Here is a 21,587-nt window from a genome sequence, read left to right as displayed (position 1 = left end):
TGGAGTCAACTCAAAGATTTCTCAGTTCCACAAAGTACCATAAAAATGTCCCTTCATCTGCTCTATTTTTACTACATATACAGTCCCTCGATCACCGCACACAACTAATCATGCAATTGCAACATTTTCTCTATCGAGTTCGGGGGAAGAGTTAAATCCGAACAAGGAAGATCTTTACGTCTTAGGGAAGATGGGAAGGGTGAACGCAGACGATTTGTGATGGATACCTGGATTATCGAAAGGGGCGGGGGAAACCCTCCGACCAACTAGACAATGCCCGGGTTCCAACCGAGCGACGTGATTGGCGGAGGAGCGGCACGCGCCGTGCACGCGCGGATCTCAGTCCCTACCCCCTAGAGGCAATGAAAAATGCCTGATATAAAGTGTGAGACACGCGCCACGAGCCTCTCAACCGTGTCATGCTCTTTGTTGTATCGCAGATAATTAAACGAGCGCACGTGTGTTCGCTAAAACGGTTGGATAGTTCGAAGAATTCAAAAAAAGAAATTCTTTTAACTCTTCATTTTTAAATTTTTTCTTCTTCCGAATTTTAACTCCGAACCACTTTAAAAGTTAGTTCATTGTAAATTTTGTTCTAATTTGTTAAAATCTGAAATCGTATATGAATTTAATCGGTAATTTACTAAGCACGAATTAGAATTTTATGCAAAATCTACTCTAAAAATTTTTAAATTTTAAAAATTAAAAATTTCTGATATCCATACAAAAATCACCATCATATTTTTAGTCAACCATTTTCTAGAATCACCTTTTCATTAAATAGCGATCTAAATCATTTGTGAGATAAAAAGTGTTGAGCCATGTTTCCCGAACGTCTTAACTTGTATCCTTAAGAGTATCGTAAAGGGTGAAAATGGACATTTCCTCATGCCCTCTGTGCAGGAATGCTTAACCACTGATTCCCTTATGGTGCAAGAAATGAGCCACTTCTCTACCCAGTCCTTATCCTACGATTCTCCATACCTACTACCACACTTCAAGAACGACCAGTTGCCTGATGCATGGCACACATCCGTGAGCAATCCTCACCAGAACTTTGACGATCTCTCACATGAGATCGCCGGGACATTCGACAATAGTGTGCCGCCTACCTCTCTGCCGGATGCTACTGTCGCTTCCTCGGCAAGTGGGACTCGCAAGAAATCGCGTACAAAAAGCGGCGGTTCGAAAAGCAGCTACAAACACGTGCCTCACCGGGAGAAACCACCACACCTGGTGGCTAGGAGGAATGCAAGGGAGAGGCGGAGGGTGCAAGCGGTCAACACGGCCTTCTCACGGTTGAGGAGAAGCGTGCCGGCAGAAAATAAGAATAAGAGACTGTCTAAGGTGAGTTCTTTTCGTTTTTATTTAATTGCTCTACTTGTTTGTGAAAAAAATATTATATGAACTCTGGGTGTTTTTGAAATTTCTGCACCAGTTCTTTGGAAAGAAATGAATTTCGATTATAAAGGGAATGTTGAATACATTTTTGGAATTTTCAGCTTTTCTTCTTTTTATGATAATTTATTCTCTCATAAAACGAGTTTTATACAACTGCTGAAAATATTTTGCCGTTCTCTCTTTTCAAAGGAATTTGAGATCGGTGACTAGAATATACGACATGAATGCTCTAAAAATTGTGAAATTTGTATTGATTATTCTATTTATAGAAATTAATATGCTTTGCTCGTATGTTCGTTTCGAAACTAATAATATTTGACTGCTTCGAAATTTTTATTATCTGTATTATTGAGATGTAATATTATTGAGATGTATGCTACGGTTGCAAAAGAAATTCTAAATGTATTCTCTAAAATCTTCAAAAATTTTCTGACTTTTCTTTTTATAGAAATTTGTAAGCTATGCTTGTAAAACCATTTCCATATGAATGCTCTAAAATTTATGAAATTTTTAATGACTGTTTATAGAAATTTGTAATCTTTGCTCTCAAAACGAATTTTACATGAATGCGCTAAAATGTATGACAATTTTATTGATTGTTAATAGAAATTTGTGAGCTTTTTTGTAAATTATATGAATACTCTAAAATCTTTAAAAAAATTTCTAACTGTTCTTTTTATGAGAATTTGTAAGTTTTGCTGTAAAATGAATTCTATATGAATGCTCTAAAATTTATAAAATTTTTATTGATTGTTTATAGAAATTTGTAAGCTTTGCTGTAAAACAAATTCTATATGAATACTCTAAAATTTCTAAAATGTGTACTGGTTGTGTATAGAAATTTATAAGTTTTGTTCGCGAAACGAGTTCTATATGACTTTTCTAAAATTCTGAAATATTTATTAACTAACTTTTATAACTTTTCATAAAAATTAATTTTCTTTAGTCGTGAAACAAATAATACGCACATGTTCCGATATTTTTACTGTCTGATTGTTGTTCTAGAGATGTATCTAAGTTTAGTCTGCAAAGCGAATTTTATGCAGTTGCTCAAAATTTTTTTAAATTTCTTATCTTTGATATCTTTTTACAGAAATTTATAAGTTTTTAGTTCGAGAAACGGATACATGAATGTCCTGAATTGTTTTGAAATTTTAACCGTCCATTATTTTTATAGAAATATAATTATGATCGGTTTTTAATGAAAAATATTAATTATATTTTATGCAGACATTTCATAAAAAATTTTATACAAATGTTTCTCTATCGTTATACTCATATATCGGTTAAAGTTAGAAAATTAAACTGTATAATTGTTATGACTAAATTAATTTAATAACATTTAATAATAATTAATTAATTTAATAAAATATAGGGCGACAGATGGTAAAGGATAAATTTAATTTAAAATTTGATTTTAAAAACAGCATTTTAGTTGCTAAATCTGCTTTCTAACTTATCATTCAAGTTCTTTTCGTTTTGTAATTATCGTGTTATATATATTATGCAGCCGCGTGGACACATTTTCACTGATTGGATTTTGTTCAAAATTTGTTATTAATTTACAAATTGGTCAAAAGTCCACATACCACATTTCATCTGTCTTACCCAAAGTGTTTTTGAGTTCTCTTGTTCTCAGTAGACGAAGGAACACATAGTGATATAGATATGTTCCCAAAAATGTATTTTTCGAATTCGGAGAGTTTCGAACCATAAAAATTCCTCAAAATCTCGATTTCATTTTTTTTTTTTTTTTTTTTTTTTTTTACGGTTACAATTCTTTTTCTAGAATTTTTATACGAGAAAGTAAAAAAATTGTATATTTTCTTTTTGTGGAATTATCTTTTATATCCTTAAGTGCATATAATAATTATTCCAAGCAATTTTCTTAAAGTTAGATTATTGAACTAGAATTTGATTTAAAGAATTCGAATGTTTGATCATTATTTTTAGTTCGATTAAGCTTAGATAATCAATACATAAATTCCATAATAATTTGAGTAGCTTTAGTTACAAAAGATCTATGAAAAATTAAATATGATTCATTAGATTGTGTTAGGAACAGTATAGAATTTAAGATTTTAGTCCCATTTTATATACATTTACGTATAAGAGCGTTCACATTAAGTTCACGGAAAACGCAATTACAATCACGGTAGAGGGGCCACAGAGATCCGACTTCCGGCACCAGAGGTCGCAAATCAATACCTAATTCAACCAAGAATTCGTTTTCTATGTTGTCATAGAGCATATTAAATCAGGGTTAAATATCTTCCCTTTAATATGATGTAGAAATCTAGAAGAATGATTTAAGTTATGATAATATTCTCTTCGACGAGCTATTGTTGAAGATTGCGAGGTATATTTCAAAACAGCCGTTGTGTAACTTCAAAACAGCTCCTGCATTGTGAGTTTGACAAAACAAATTTAAACAAATCATAGGAAAAAAGAAAAAAAACCCAGCCCAATATTATTATGTTTCATCAGTGAAAAATACAGATATTTCAATTTAAGACTGAAGGAATGTATTTTGCTTTATGGAATAAATATGGATTCCTAAGCATGCGCTAGAATAATAATTCTCCTATTCCGCGTCTAGATTATTTGCATCTTGACGGCATAAATTTTAATAAGTCTTCATAAGAAAAGAATAAGAAATGATTATAAGAGGTAAATATTTTTACCAGGCAAAAAGAAAAATCAAATTAGGAAGACATTAACGCGACAAAATGAAAATATCGCATGTTTATCTAACAATCAGAAAAATTCCTTTTTGTCAAAGAGTTTCATCGCAACCCATGGGTGCGGTGCGCTAAATGGTCTGTCAACTATCTCATACAGGCAGCAAAAAAGAAAGAAAGAAAGAATAAATTCTGATAAAATTCCGAAGCGTCCTATCGAGCAAATATCGATTCTATCTTATTAGACAGTTCTGAATTGCAAATTCATTAATGATACGTCTTCAAGAACGCACTGATAGAAGCCAGCCGAAAGTCTGAGAAAGAACCAGTTTAAGGAAGAAATTAAGGAGTGATAAGGTTTGCGCTTCACTTAATTACTCTGCTTTGGTAGCTGGCTTCTTGAAGTAAGATGCTAGAACAGTCATACTCGCTATTATAAATAATATAAAGCGTAATTGGTGGTTTTTGTAGAAGTGTCTTCTCAAGGTTGCTTTTCGAGAGCGATTATTTGTAAAATTGTAATGTTATCAAGTGTTCCCCCTCGATTAGTATAATGCAAAGAGTGTTTTCCCGTCGAATTTTTTGTGTACATAACATAATAAGAACACATATAAGGTGATTTTTTTTGTATTGAATAATCACTCATTCACGATTAGCATAAGAATAAATTATCAAAAAGTGTCCATAATTACTATCAAATTTGGGCTCATATGGGAAAATGTTATACGTCTTTTCTCACATAAATTGACTTTTTAAATTCTGGAGGCAAGTTTTTTACTTTCTAGCATATAAAGTATTGAAAGGGAAAATAATACTACATATACGGTGATTTTTTTGTATTGAATAATCACTCATTCACGATTAGCATAAGAATAAATGATCAAAAAACGTCCATAATTACTATCAAATTTGGGCTCATATGGGAAAATGTTATACGTCTTTTCTCACATCAATTGACTTTTTACATTCTGAGGCAAGTTTTTTACTTTCTAGCGTATAAAGTATTGAAAGGAAAAATAATACCACATATAAGGGGATTTTTTTGTATTGAATAATCAATCATTCACGATTAACATAAGAATAAATTATGAAAAAGCATCCATAATTACTATCAAATTTGGGTTCATATGAGAAAATGTTATACGTCTTTTCTCACCTAAATTGATTTTTTACATTCTGGAGGCAAGTTTTTTTATTTTCTAGCATACAAAATATTCAAAGGGAAAAGTTTGCTATCTTCGAATAATTAGAATCCAATATTTTGACGATTTTTTAAGTTTCTATCTTCCCAGAATCTTCTCGAATTATCTAGCCCTACTCTAGTACTCTAGCCCATAAAGAAGAGATGAAATATTTCTTAAAAATTCCGTCTTTACAAACGCGAAAAGTGAGAAGTTAAATAAAAAGAAAGCCAACTTAAAGAAAGGAAAGCTAAGAATTAATTAAAAAGAAGCTAAATAAACACATTTCCCAGACCAATAATGTGTTTCCAGGATTTTTGCAAGTTAACAATTTCGACATTCGAGAAATAATTATTTTAAATAATAAAAAAGAAGAGACTCCAGTTCTCATCTTCGGTATATACAAATACAAAATTATAATTCATTTTCATCAAGCGTAGATGCTAATCCGTTAAATCAAGCGTAGTACATAGTATTTATATAAAAATATATATAATATGTCTGTATAATATTCGTTCAGTAAGTAACATTAAATTTTCTTTTTTTAAATTTTATATCTTTTCTCTGTTTCACATTGCTCTATAAGTCCCAGTTGATTTATTAATGAAAAGTCCACTGAAGGGGCATTAGAGATGCATTAGCAAGCGAAAAGACGTGATGTACGATTAAATAATGGAGAATGATTCCGAAATGGCTTTAACTGTTGATTAAATGATACCCTAAATACCGTTTCATATTGCTCTAATTTAAGTACAAGAAATCTAATTATTCTGATCTTGATATTTGAAAGTGATTAAATTAATTTTATTGAAATATTATTTTCAAAATTTTTTAATATTGGCATGTAAAAAAATTATTTTGAAATCTGATTGAAATATTAAAAATTTAAATTCGATTATATTCCAAAATAGAAACAACAGAAGAAAAAGCATAAGAAAGCTCACATTTCCACGGATGCACTTTTGTAATTGATTTCTAAGCGTCAGAAAAAAAAATCGATCCAATCCGGTAAAACTAATTTCAATTCTCAATTTAAAATTTACTTTCTTTTTATTTTTGGATTTATTTCCCTTAGACAAAATGATGTAAACTCGAATCGTAGAGAGACTTAGTTTAGTTTATTTAGATTAATGCAGTTTTGAAGTTATACAGGCTTCAAAATTTTGAACTGTACCTACATTGACTTTCAAAGCTCCAAAGCCGTGAGTTTCCCATATGGTTATCGAGGTTATAATAATCGTAAGCCTAGATACTTGCCCACTTATTTTTATGAGCGAGGATAGAACCTGGGATCTTGTAGTTCGCAGCCCAGTAACATGACCACAATACAAAAGCAATTGCCCGCGTAGCGTAGCTGTTAACTGGCTTATAAGTTTTCACTACAGACTCTCCTTCCAGTGAGTCGGAGGTGAGACGAATGATATGGCTGTTGAGTGCTGATGTATTAGCTGTTGAGTCTAGTGTGCCTGTACCCAAATGAGTAGCGCCAAGCGTTATGGCGAGCATGTGTGGGTAAGTGGGTGCTGTTGCGCCAAGTCGTCTGACGACTTTCGATTACTGTGGGTAGATGATGCCACAACAGCTGTATGAAGGTTGAAGGATCACGTCCGGGTCACCAATGTGGCCAATTGTTATGAGCGAGGATAGAACCTGGGACCTTATGGTTCGCAGCCCAGTAACATAACCACAATTCAAAAGCAATTGCCCGTGTAGCGTAGCTGTTAACTGGCTTATAAGCTTTCACTACAAGAACTAACATCAAGTCACAGCGATCCCCATTTGAAGATATAGGAAGAGAGAAAGCGGAAATACAAAAGAACTGCCCAAGAATTAAAAGACCGTAGACATCTTTAAGTCAAGACAATATGATTTATAATATTAATTTAATAATTTGAAGAAGATAGTATAGAGAACTATGAGCATCTAAGGGTACATTTGCAAGAGAACTTTACGGTAAACTATTATTTACAATGATATTCGGCATAATTCTTCAATATAAATATTTTTGATAGATACAATGGACGCCACTTGAAGTTATCTTTTAGGTTCCATGTCAACGTGATTACTATATCTGAAGGATCAGTACATCGAAAATGCTTTAAAAATAATATAAGTTTACAAGGACAACAGTAAAAAAACCCACATAACATCATTTTTATTATTAGGTTTAATAATTAAACATGTCGATTATTAATAATGTCTGTTTCTAATTAGCCTTAAATTAGAAACAGAAAAATCGATGCAATGTGCAGAACTGAAAAATATTCATACATATTTAATTTTTAAGAAGTTATCGAAGTTATTATCAAGCATTCGTTGAATAAACCTTTCATATGAATAATATCCAAAAAAGGATTCCTCACGTTATTGGATTTATCTTCTTGAGAATCAAAGGATTAGCAGAATGATGCAGGCTGATGGTGATTTCTTCTCTAACTCATCTTCGTCATTGTTCTCATACCTATTTACCGTCCTTCTTCAGTTCAGTCATCCATGACAACTTTCTTCTCTTGTAGTTTTTTTAAAAAAGCTATCTTCCAATCCCATTACCAATGAATGAGGTCTCATAATTTCGAAAAAAACCTGCTGCTTTTCAATGAATCAAAGTCATCTTCTTGATTCATCGTAATTTATTTTAGTTTTTATTTTTATTTGACATAACTTTAAAAAGTGTTTTTCCTTAAGTAATTTCTTAACTTCTTAACTCGAGATAATATGTATAATGGAAGAAACATTTCTTTGTACTCTTCTTTCCTCGTGACATAAGTCGAAATACTCTTCACGGTTTTCTTTTCGCTTTCCTTCTAATGTATTTTGGAGTGAAACAGATAAAAATGCAAAATGTGCGTTTTAAATCTTTATCAATTCACTCATTTTCAGCTAATTTGATGCATGTATCATTTTATAAATTGGATTCATTTAAACCTTTGCGTTTCTCAGTTGAGTTCACAATCCACTAATAGATTAAGACATACCGAGTTTATCAGAGTTATCAAACAGACTAAGAGTTTTGATTGATTGGTATTGGATAATAGGTACAGAAACTATTTTTCTCAAAATTTGATACAAATTTGATATAAAAACTACATATCAAATTTCCTTCATTAACCTCGTTGGTTTTTCTGTTAGTTCTCGAATTCATAGATAAATAGGTATAATTCGAAAAATATGTTTTTCGTTAGGGATGTCTTAACCGTGGAGATTCGCCAAAATTTCGAGTTCGAATTTTTATAAAGACTACAATATTTACTTTTTGTACATTTCGTATATTAAAAAGTAATAATAAAGTATCCTGTAATCCTGATACGCGTAGCAGAACGCAACATGTATTCATGTTATCAAATAAGTGAAAAGTATTCTTAAAAAGAAATAATAAAGTATCCTGTTATCCTGATACGCGAAGCAGAACGCCACATGTATTCATGCTATCAGATAAGTCCAAAGTATTCTTAAAAATTAATAATAAAGTATCCTGTTATCCTGATACGCGAGGCTGAACGCAACATGTATTCATGTTATCAAATAAGTCAAAAGTATTCTTAAAAAGTAATAATAAAGGATTCTGTTATCCTGATACGCGAAGCAGAATGCAACATGTATTCATGTTATCAAATAAGTCAAAAGTATTCTTAAAAATTAATAATAAAGTATCCTGTTATCCTGATACGCGAGGCTGAACGCAACATGTATTCATGTTATCAAATAAGTCAAAAGTATTCTTAAAAAGTAATAATAAAGGATTCTGTTATCCTGATACGCGAAGCAGAATGCAACATGTATTCATGTTATCAAATAAGTCAAAAGTATTCTTAATTTTGCAAATAAAATTTGAGATAACTTTAATTCCTTATACCTACCCTATGCCGGAAAAAGAATAGAAAAAATCTGAGAACAAATTTACTTGATAATACGCATGTGCAACACATATTTCAATGCTTCATTAGTCATGGCATATCTTTATTATATTTAAATAATAATGTATTTATATCAAATTAATACTGACTCTTGTATAAACCCTGTATCTCAACTTGTTAAGCCATACTAACAACTTTTAACTATGATAATTACTTATTTTAAATAGATTCTGAAACTGCTAACACGTAAGAAACTAAAATTATGATCTGAACTTTTGATTTTAAAATAATACCCAATCCTCATTCCATTTGTAAGATAAAGAACAAAATGAATTGCAGAGCTTTAACCTGAGTCAGAAAATTTAATACGTTAATAAAGCATATCCTGCGCTGTCATTATTTTTAAATGCTATTTTTAATTATTTAATATATTTCATTGTCTTTCATGGAATTTTGTACATTATGTAAAAGAGCGAGTTTTTCATAAATATTTTCATAAGTAGAAATTTACTATCTAGACTATTCAGGTTCCATAGCGTACTCTATTTAAACTTTTCAAAACCATGTTGGCATTTTAATTAGATATTTTTGCATAATTACAATATCCATGCTCGTTTAAGGAGACAACTACTTAGTTAACGATGACAAACCAAAAAAAAAGAATGCACGCGAAATAGTTATGGCAGCTCAGTAATCAGATGCTTAATATTCGAATCGCGAGTCAAAGATAAGTTAACTGACAAGCGATATTGTTACATTGTATTTCTCCTAACAAATATTAAATAAAGTTATTACCTGACCATTTTGCGTGACAGAGCGAGATTTTGCACCTCCTTCTGAGCTTTAATGTGCCTTTTTCTCTTGAAGGTCAAGACCCTGCACAGGGCCATCGAGTATATTCAGATGCTCCAGGACATGCTGTCCAAGGCCGACGAAGACCTAGGATCGGACGAATTGTGTCTGGCATCCGTGGGAGCGGACTCGCTCAACAAGGAAAATGAGCTCCATCAAAGGTGGTTACAGTTACCCACGGTGAGTCGCATGTCTTCATTAGTTCCTGCAGTAATTGAGGTATTAACAGGAAGCTCGTATCTTCTGAAACGTCGTTTTTTATATATATTTAGTTCAGGAAAGAAAAAGTAATCGATTCTTTGTTTGCCGATATAATTTAGAGTCTATCCCTGATCGTTAGTTTAACTCAATGGCTTGGGAATTTCTTTTTGACTTTCGTTAATATTTATTTCTTATGATTTTGGTACAATGCACACTTAAAAAAAATCATGATTGCATTTTCTTCTTAATATTAAAATAATCGAAGTTAATCGTTCCAATAAACAATCGAAGTTTCTTGCAAAAATAACACAGTAGGTATCTGAATAGGACATTTCATTTTGGTATTTATTTATCTTCTTACTTAATAAATTACCATGCAGAACTCATTAAATTAGAGATTCTTAAATATAGCAAGAATCCAAGTTGGATCAATTCGAAAATGATTTTGAAGTGAAAAGATTGCAACCTTTTATTTTTAGTACATTAATAAACCTTTTATTTTTAGTACATTTAGTACATAAATAAACCTTTTATTTTTAGTACATTTAGTACATAAATAAACCTTTTATTTTTAGTACATTTAGTACATAAATAAACCTTTTGTTTGTAGTACATTTAGTACATTTTTCTCAAATTCACTTCCAGATATCATTATCAAATGCAACGAAAATTACATGATAATTGATACTTTTGTTTTGGAAATATTAAAATGTGTAGTGTCATCGGAATCACACAATTGTATAAAGCTGCAAGACTATAACATAATAAATGAAATATCCATTGAAGTAAGTGCCAAAGTTGAAAATTGGTAAAGGGAATACCAAAATGCGAACAGTTTCAGAATAATTTTTGGTACTTATTTTCAATTTCATTTTTCATGTTGGAGTATTCATGATAATTTTAAAGGCACTCATTACCACCTGCAAATCACACATCGCAGTACTTATGCCTTTGGTGACCTGTACTCACATTCTTTTCAATTATAAGAGTGTGTTGTGCTTGACCCTTCCATCGATTAGGAATCAGGTTAAAAATATTTGTATTGATTATGTTTTGACTCGAGGAATTGTAATTATTCAGTCCTCCTTATATATTATTATTATTATTATAAAATTTAAATGCGTTTGTTGAACAAAAGCGCAAAGAATACTTCACATAATTTTGCCTTTACAAACATGAAAGAAGTTAATTAAACATGTAAAGAATGCTTCATTTAATTGATTCCTAACTTCAAAGAACTTCATAATATTTTTTTAACTTAATTATCAATTGATCGCTTAATTTTATTCCTTTTTGAAGAAATATGACAAACGCGATTTTAGAATTTCACCACCAATCACTTTAAATTAAAAAGTGACAACATTTTTCCCGTTAATTTTTTTATTACTAGATTTCAGTAGGAATTTATTTGACACATATCGACTTAGGAAAGAGAATCTTGGGTATCATTTAAATAACTATGTAAGCGCCAGTAACATTTATCTCTTCGCTCGTGGCGTGGGAAATAAAAGGCATTTTTAGAGCGCGTGTTTGCAATAATTAAATAAATGGTATTTTAATCAGGAAATAAGGGAATATTTTAGAATAAAGTAGCATGGACAAAGATAAATAAAGCCGGAGAATAATTAGGATTTAAATTAAAATAACATATATCATTATATACATTAAACATTTATGGCTTTTGAACAACAATACACAATACTTTTTATATCAAAATCTCAATTAAATTTTATAAATAGCGTAACCTATTCGGAAATTAATTTTTTGTTAATACTGCCCTTGTTTACACAGTGGTGAAACATTTGTAAAAGGTGATATTGTAATTCTTACAGAATTATTTTTTAAGCATATTATCCCTTATGGTGATCAGTTTGTTCGCTTGATGGTTTTTCTGGTTGCTAAATTATTATTATACAATGCACTTATTTAAAATTTTAATTTTCTTACTATATAATAAAATTGAAAAATACGAGTTTAATGAAATAAATTTACTTGAGTTGTGAAGTAGGGTAAAAATCCATGACAGGGATCTTTCTCTTGATTCGAAGATCCCATGCGCCAAATTACATCAAAAGAGAACAAAACTGTAGATTTGTACACACATTTTTCATTACATATAACATATAAATATGACATATTTTAGCAGTTGCTTGGCCGAAGCGAAGAAATATTTGAAAATTCTGAACTTCGATTTATTCCATCCCGGAAGGCATATTATGTACAAAGAATAAGTGATCAGAAATGCGTCATTGCGACACAAGAGCAGAAGAGAAAAATAGCGAAAGAGACCGAAATTTTCCCTTCAATGGTTTTATAATGAGATTTTTATAGGGATTTCTTTGACACGTACAGATTTAGGATAGGGAAATTTAGGTATCTTTAAAAGAATGTTACAAACACTAAGGATTTTTATCCTTTCACTAGGAACATGAGAACCTGCTGAATTTACAGTTTTTTTAGAGAACGTGTAGGATTAATTAAATAAAAAGGGAGGAATCGGATCGGGAAATGCGAAAAAATTTTGGAATGAAGTTAATATGTGCTAAATTAGGATAAAAATTAGGAAAATAATTAGGATTTAAATTAGATTTTAAAATAGCATTACACACACACACACACATAGATAGATAAGCGTTCAAAGCACACTCGTTACTCAGAAAATTCGGATTACAATCTCATTTCATTCAATTTTCTATGAAAAATGTCTTCATCTGGGTTTTCTGTAATCATTACAGCAGAAAAACACATCCATCATATTCTAGACCGAATTAAAGTGTCCAATTTAGCAATTCAATGCGGGTGCTTCTTACCAAAACCTGTTATCAGCATCCCGCATGTGTTAAAAATCTTCTGTTCTCTTCCGAATAACAATTATAAAGGAGCTCATCTGTTTCATATCACAATATTTTTTTTTGAAGTTTATTATCTCTCTGTGCAAGGACAAAAATATTACTAAGTTTGACGAATTAAAATGGCAAAATAATGCCAATATTTTAAAAAAAATCAGTTATAAAATTTTGTAAATAAATTTTACAAAATGTTTTTCTTAACTGTTTTTGCTTACAAATATTGACAAGTCTGAAAGTAATTCCTGCCTTCAAAGATTTGGCGGGTTCATTTGGCATCTCCTTCCATAATATTGCTTTAGTTATAATATCTTTCCAATTTAATTCCTCGTTTAATTTGTTTGGGATGAAATTAAACCGAAATCTTGGCGCAGTATGGCCAAGAATTGCTCGCCAATAAACCCAACAACAATCCTTATTTTATTGCTCGTTTTACGACATCTAGATTTTGGCCAAACCTCTTAATTTTAAATCACAATTTGGTAATCAGAATGTTGCCAAACTGCCATGGCACTTAAAGGGATAATATTTGCCCCTTATTGACAGATTTGGTCCTCATGTATAATGGATGTTTGGAAGAATTGGATTTCGAACTGGAATAGTGACATAGCAATGGAACGGAATTGATAAAGATTTGGCCTCTTTGGCGCCAATCTTAGTGGATTCCATAGAGGCACAATGTTGAGGTATTAATACCAGAATTTGAAATCAAGACTAATAAAAAGACAAAAAAAAAAAAAACCCTGTTTATGAAGCTATGTATATATGCTAATTGGCAATGACGTATGGTGAAAAAAAAATTGTATGCCGACTCAGTGGTGTTATAACCTCACGCCACTAAATCCGCCTGTTCTTAAGTTGACACTTAGCACCATGTCACCGTAGTTTCATTCATCGTTCAAGAAATTACGTTCTAGAATACATCAACAAAATTGAGAATAAATACAGCGCACTCTCGAGTATCCGGTTCACGACTCTCCGGCTTCCGTACTATCCGGCCTAGTTTTCTTTTATTGTAATTAAATTAGGCATTACAGAATTTATATCAAAATGTGAGCAGTTTATGTCTTTAACTTACTTTTTCTCTAATAAACTCTTGAAAGGTGTAGTGCAGTATATAAACATACATAAACTATCAGTACAAAACCTTTGATTTTCTGTTCACATTCTACGTCGCTTGAGAATAATGGAGGGATTAGTACTCAATAAGAAGTGAGGAAACAAGTCTTAGGAAGTTTTGGTATAAAAACTTTGTCTTCTAGTATTGGTGGGCGAAGAAAGGAGTTCATAGAACTCCGGCCTATCCGGCTTTTTTTGTTATCCGGCCTTTCTTTCCGCCATATTAGGCCGGATACTCGGGAGTGTACTGTAGTCCTTATTCCAATAATGATATATTGATGCTCTATTCCAAACTTTCATTATCATTAATCATTTTGACAAACTTTTCGAGTACCTTAACACTTAGCCATGTGGATAGAACAAAAACTATCTTTAGGTACATACATATAAGCTGCAGATTTGCAATAAATCCAAGCATAAATTTTAAAGCTAAATGAAAAAGAAATAAATGAAATTAAAAAGCCAAAGTCACAACATCGGAGAAAATTCAATATGGCAACCTCGATGGCAGCCAGCTAGAGAAGAGACAAACCAGTCCAGTACCACATCGGCTGTCGTCTTGTCGTGCGCTCGCCAGAAGGCTTCTTTTCTTTTCTTTTCTTTTTAATAATTTGTTTTCTTCAGGCGAAAGTTTTCAAAATACCGATGCCGGTAATCAGTAGTTCCCATGCGACATGATGCGGGATAGCTGCAGCGTGAAACCGCAGACCTGCGGTTTCGGGAAGTGGTCACGAAACAAGTGAATTAGCAAGGGTATGACAGAGGAAGGTCAAGAACAAGGTTGTGCACCGTTGTGTTTAAGAAGGCGTTTCGTTTTCACCGACAGAGTAAATATGTTGTACGAGCAAGTGGAATTTAGAACAGTTTGAAAAAACAAAAATGCCAGGAAGTTTACATTGGGTTACTGTGTACCGTTATTATCGACCCGTGTTGATTTTGAAAGTCATTTTTTTATAAAGAGAAAAAGGAGTTACTGCATCTTTGATTAGACACTTCTTAAAGAAATGTAAAGTAGGTTGTAATCCATTCATCTAGAATTGTTGAGAAAGTTGAACATCCATTACTAGCAAAGCCACAACTGCAAACATTTTTCATTTATTGTTATTCATTATTACTACCAGCATCGAATCTCCAAGACCTTCAAGAAAAAAATTAATGAAGTGGTCGATTTATTTTCAGCTCACGACGACTTTCTTGGAATTTAGTGTTTAAAAGCCTTTCAGGTTATAGATTGTAGTTTGAAAACATTTAAACATTTACTCTGCCCTGGAGCAGTAGACACGGTGATCATATCAATAGCTTAAAGAAAAATTAGTGTCTAGTTTCTTTAAATTTGCAATTATACGAGGCTATTCATTTTCCGATTATGAAATAAGTTATTTTTAGACCAGTTTTTTCCATTCTTCTATAAGACTGTATTTATTATTTTTTGTAGTTTGGCTCTTAATTTGCCCTTTTTGTTCAAAGGGCATTTTAACAAAACGACAGTTCCAGTACTCAAAAATATAGTATTATGCATGTATACCAATTTGTAGATTTTTTTTTTGTCGATTCATGTAGTCCAACATTTATCATTAGAATTCACTGACAATGTACCATGATTCTAACTCATGTAGCTGTTGTTACTGTAAAAAAAAAAAAAAAAAAAAAAAAAAAAAAAACCTTGCAACATTTTAGCTAAGAAATTTTTAACTCTGAATCATCTGACGTGCCTACAGAATCAATTTTTTTTAAATCTTTATCAGAAGATTTTTTTTATCTCTTATACGAATAGGAAAAGTATTACAAGCATTAAAAAATTCAACCATCAAATTTTATTGAACTTTTGAGTCTCAGATCGGGTTTAAAAAGTCCTTTTTAGAATCATGCCCGTTTGTAGGTTGATCTGTGAATATGATAATTCAAAAGAATTAGAAAGATAAAAGTGGCATGTTTTTTAATACAAAATTTGCGGATAAAGATACATATTTTGGACTACATCCACCAACAAGTTGATTGTCCATCATGATTCTATTTGTGCGTGTAATGAATACAATTGCTCAGAGACACAATAAGCTATATGATTGAATTTTAATATATGAATATTAGTATATGATTTAGTATATAGTAATATACAGGGTGATTCAAAAGTCCGTTAACATTTGAAAATTCAATAATTTACCAAATAATGTAGGTAGAGGAGTAAAAATTGACATACTTGTTTGAAATGGCATGGGGTTTCAATAAAAAAAAGTGCGAAAAATGGGAGAAAATGATGATCGTGCGTCTAATTTGTAGTGTGCCAACGAAGCCCATTTCTCACTCCGAGGGTCTGTCAACTCCCACAACTGCAGAATTTGGGCTACCGAAAATCCTAGAACAGGCGTGGAAACCCTCTTGTAAGACGATAAAGTCACGGTCTGCATTACGGTCTTATTATCTTATTATGGTCCACGTAAGCATCTATCGTATTCGGACCCTTTTTATTCGAAAAAATGCATGGTTCTGCTTTTCAAACTGTGAGCGTACGGGTGCGAGGTACGCCGATGTGTTACAGAATCACATCATCCCTAGCCTGGTTGATAAACACCTGCTGGAAAGTACGACTTTTATGCAGAGTGGCTCTCCACCTCATATTATTACACGTGTTAAAGATCTTTTGTGCACATCGTTTAGTGAAGATCGTGTGCTGAGCCGCCACTTCTGTCATGCTTGGCCTCCCAGGTGCACAGATTCTAACCCATGTGATTATTGGTTGTAAGGTTACCTGAAGTCGTAAGTTTACCACGATCGTCTGACCTCATTAGGGATGCTAAAAGACAACATCTGACTACAATTTCTCAGCGCACCTCGATTAACAGGTATTGTCGGTGAATGACGGTCGATATGTTATAAAGAACATAGTCTTTAGAAAAAAATCAATTTTTATGCTAATTATTACTTTTGTTATCAATCAAATAGCCATCTATTGCCCCTTTTTTTGCACTTTTTTTTTTTGGTTTTAATAAAACCTTATGTCATTTCACACATGTGTGCTACTTTTTATCTCTCTATACATCATTCCGTATATTATTGAATTTTCAAATGTTAGACGGATTTTTTATCGATAGCAGGGTGAGCATTTAGTTAACAGATTTGATCCAAAATTTTGTACATATTTTGCACATATCTATAATTTTAATGCATGCCAGTTTTAATGTAAATATTATGCACAATATATGTCGGTCTATTGCGTCTATTTGAATTAACATGCTCGTGGATAGACAGACTTAATTTAAAAAATAATGTTTCAGATATCGAGAAGATTATATCGTGGAAATTAAAAAGAAAGTTTCGAGGTCGAATAATTTAAACGATTACGATACTTTCCCATTATGTGCTAATAGTTAGTATAAAAAGCCGCACAATTCAGCAAGAAACTTCAGAAAAGACTCTATTACAATTTACAATTTTAGTAATTGAAAAAGTACTATTTCCCAGGCCCTTCTCTTTTAGAAATAATCATCTAATGATTTATAAAAGCTCTTTGCTTATTACTTTAAGCAAGTTGAGATTGTACCGCTTAAATTCGGATAAAGAAATTATCTTTGATTACAAAGCTTCACCACTTTTTTTTTTCACTATAAAATTTCTACCCATAAGTCACTTTTTCTCCCTTCAAAAAAAAGTAACTTTACCATCCTTCAAAGCATCACGACTTAATTTTTCTGAACCGAAAATGCCCTTCTCACGCTTGTTCGGCTAACATTAACTCCCCATCAGTGAGGGAGAACCCATCTCCCACGCCCAACGTGACTCCCCAATCAAAACAGGGGAGAGGGGGGAAAATCGAATGGTACTCTACCGTTAAATCGTGATCGTACCCAAACACATCTAAAACAATCAAGATAGAACCGTTTATGGGGGGTACCAAGGCAAATTCGAATGCATGTGTATAGGGGATGGCAGGGGGATTCGATTCAAGTGGTCGACCTCTGTCTGATTTTTGTTGTATTTTTATTGCCCGCAGGCCCGACTCTCGTGTTGTTATGACGTAAGAAGGGAGTCGCGTGCTTGTGGTGCCAGGTGATCCTTGTCATGGCCCGATGTCGGTCAGATGCGTTAAATATATGAAACATGCGTGCGCCTCCAGTGCTGTTGTGGTTTCTTTGAAGGGGATTGATTTTTTTTTTCTCAAGGGAAGTTTCTCGGTCGCTTTTTTTTTACGTTAAGAATCCACTTTAAGGTTGTTTTTTTCCATAGTGATCTTGCACTTTAAACGTCTCTACTGATGGATGATAATCTCCTTTTTGTTGACAATGAAAGATTGAAATTTAGTTAAATGAGGGATGTAGACGGTATTGGAAGGAAATTAGGGGTAACAAAAGGTAATTTTTCCCACGGCTACGAAAGGAGTTGCAGTATAACTCATGGAAGAGGGTATGAGATTAGGATTAGGAAATATTCCCACCATCTTTCAGTCAATTTATTTTAAAATTAATTGGTTCAGCCCTTTATTTGGCCAAAAATTTTTTTATAGATCAAAATCAAAGACATGCAGATGAACGGCTGTGATTTTGTGAATGATTAGAAACTCAGCGATAATAATCATCAAAAATAATCTTTTCAAGAGTTAAGCCTATTGAGTTTTACCGTTTAAACAATAATATGAAAGTTTTTAAAATTTCAGCTTGATAAAGGATTTTTAATGATGCGTCTAATATATTTTTGTATTCCATGTTTTGTACTTAATAAAAGTATGAACCATGTATGAAATAAAAACTTATTTAACCATTTACTGCTCAAAATAATATAGAAGAATTTCAACTTTTCCTTAATTTTTTTTATCTCCTAATAAATATTAAAATACTGACACTATATATTCATTATTTATTCCTTCATTTAAAAAAAGCATTGAGTTTCAGAGCTAGAATTTTTATTAATGATAAAAAAAAACATTTTAATAGATTTAATATGCATTTTTAATCGATTATATATTATTCTATTAAAAGTATTCGTTTCGAAATAGAATTTTTATTAACGATAAAAACACTGTACGTTTTAATAGATTTAATAGGCATTTTAATAGATTATTCATTTTAGTAAACGATAGATTGATATGAGCATTCAGATCTATTTAAATGTTCATTTAGTTATTGCAATCTATACTTATGATATATTATTTTAAAATATTAATAAATTGTATTATATATATATATACCAAATGAAATAATAATTATTATTAATATTAATTAATATATGAAAAAAGAATTTATTTCACCATTTATTACAGAAAACAATATATTATTTTAGTAATTTAACTTTTTCAAAATTTCAACTTTTCCTTAATTTTTTTTATGCACTAATGAATGTTGAAATAGTAAGCTGTAATGATATTAATTATTTATCCCTCCATTATATAAAAAAAACTTTAGTTTCAGAACTATAATTCTTATCAATAATAAACATCTATACATTTTAATAGATTTAATAGACATTTTAATCGATTGTACATTTTAATAGACAATGTGATATAGACATTGTAATGAAAATTTATATCTATTTAAATGTTTATTTAGTTATTATAATCTATATTTATCATATAGTGTTTTAAAATATTAATTAATTTATTCTATTCTATTATATATATATCAATTAAAATACTAATTATTATTTATATTAATAATTAATGAAATAATAAAATATTATATATCATGAATTAAATTATTAATTAATATCATAATTGATAATTAATATTTTATTAATTGAAACAATAACAATCTCTATAATAATTATTATATACAGCAATAATATTAGTATTTTTAACATTTTTTTAAGTTCTATGAACCTATAATTTATTTTATATAAAAATTCACTTTCTTTTATAGAGCTGGACAGATGATAACCAGAATAGTTGCCTCTCATTCTACGACGATTTCGGCGATGGCATATAAAACAACTAAACCTACAAACAAAGCACAGCAAGCATATCAAGAATTGCAAGTGGAACTTCTCTGCTCACAGAAGTTACTGCAGATGAATTCACGCACGCTAGAGCTTCATTATAATCGTTGATAATCGTGAACGCTCACTGAAGCACCTGCATGTAATGGAGACAGTTGCTCCTAGTTTGGGGCGTTCAGCGTGGCTGTTTAAATTTTGTGCATCTTAGAAAAACTCTGCAAAATGTGTGGAATAGTATAGGTTCATTAATCATTGAAGATATTATTGCAATTAATTGCCTTGATACATTGAAATGTGTAGGTGTAATAATGAAAGACATGAGAAAAGAACTCTCTGTTCACCAAGAAAGCTAGCACAGATATGAAGTCTGCTCCTTTTTTCCCCATGGAAATTGACTTTATTATGCTTTTAATAGTTTCTATATTGCCAAATTTTCATCAAATGGACGCTTTGATTGTAAGATTTGAAGGAGTTTTGTCCTTAAAGAAGATCTCTGAGAGAGACAATATTATTCGAAGGATGTTTCAAGTTTATAAGATCGATTTTCGCATTTGGCAACCACTTTTGGCTTTGATACTTGGCAAATCAATTTCGTTTTTCTCTGCCAACTGAACAAACATTAAAACTTAAGTGTTTAATATATTGAATTTGAAGAATGCTCAGCATGGAACCAAGAAAAGACGCCGAATTTCTAAACTGATAACATGATTTTAAAATATTCCACAATCAGTATTATCAATTGCATTTTTTAATGAATGTTTAAAGGTTTAATTAACTTTTGTCTTTGTTATAAGAGCAGCAAAATTCACATGCATAAATATTCTAGATTTTTAAACCTTAATTTACTTATAAACTATATTTCATTTCATACATTTGTTTTATAAACTATAGTACCTTTCACAATTTATAAAAAAAATTTGTCAGTTTCTTATTAATTCTGTTTTATTTCTATCTGAATTCTATACCGCTAGAATATACAGAAAAAGAATGAAATAAGCTTTACAGAAACTTTAGTTCCCAGATGTTATTCTTTTAGATTAAAAAGTAAAAAGAAAGTCTTTACCCAGAATTTTATTATCTCGTCTTTGGTAAACTTTACTGACAAATCCATGACAATATGAGATGAAATAAACACTGCATTATTGAATATGTTTGAATATCTCTGAAAATAACTTAATATATTCATAAATAACGAAACACCATATTCCATATAATAAGTTTGTATATTTTAAATGAAAGTTGTGTAATCGCTAAGAGTTCTTTCAAAAGATATTCAGAATTATTTGAATTCTCATGATAGGATAAAAGAACATTTTTTTTTTTTTTTTTTTTTTTTTGCACTTTCCGAATTAATTTCATAATTTTATGAATGGATTGAGATTGTGATGACATGTATATAAACAATGTATAAACGAGAAACGAATAAACGGTGCTTTGTTATAATTCGTAATTGTATATAATGCAACACAAATCTTAAGCCTAATCTCTAGGCCTAATTCTCATAAAAAGCATGCTGTAATTCTAGACATT

General features: G+C 31.2%; 1 protein-coding gene across 1 annotated transcript; it reads left to right on the top strand.

Annotated features, from left to right (window-relative positions):
* Positions 1 to 430: 430 nt before the first annotated feature.
* On the top strand, positions 431 to 21,089 carry LOC129984622 (heart- and neural crest derivatives-expressed protein 2-like). The gene is made up of 3 exons (XM_056094545.1): positions 431 to 1,347; positions 9,985 to 10,149; positions 19,982 to 21,089. The coding sequence occupies exons 1-3, from the start codon at positions 889 to 891 to the stop codon at positions 20,045 to 20,047; spliced, it is 690 nt and encodes a 229-aa protein (XP_055950520.1). The 5' UTR covers positions 431 to 888; the 3' UTR covers positions 20,048 to 21,089.
* The last annotated feature ends 498 nt before the right edge of the window (positions 21,090 to 21,587 follow it).

This window comes from Argiope bruennichi, chromosome 9 (genome assembly GCF_947563725.1).
Source record: "Argiope bruennichi chromosome 9, qqArgBrue1.1, whole genome shotgun sequence".
Taxonomy (NCBI): domain Eukaryota; kingdom Metazoa; phylum Arthropoda; class Arachnida; order Araneae; family Araneidae; genus Argiope; species Argiope bruennichi.
This window is presented reverse-complemented; position numbering and strand designations above follow the sequence as displayed.

Excerpts from the sequence above, each read along its gene's own strand:
- LOC129984622 (XM_056094545.1), top strand. The coding sequence starts at position 889 with ATGCCCTCTGTGCAGGAATGCTTAACCACTGATTCCCTTATGGTGCAA. Across the intron at positions 1,348-9,984 it reads AGAATAAGAGACTGTCTAAG|GTCAAGACCCTGCACAGGGC; the intron begins GTGAGTTCTTTT and ends TTTCTCTTGAAG. Across the intron at positions 10,150-19,981 it reads GGTGGTTACAGTTACCCACG|AGCTGGACAGATGATAACCA; the intron begins GTGAGTCGCATG and ends TTTCTTTTATAG.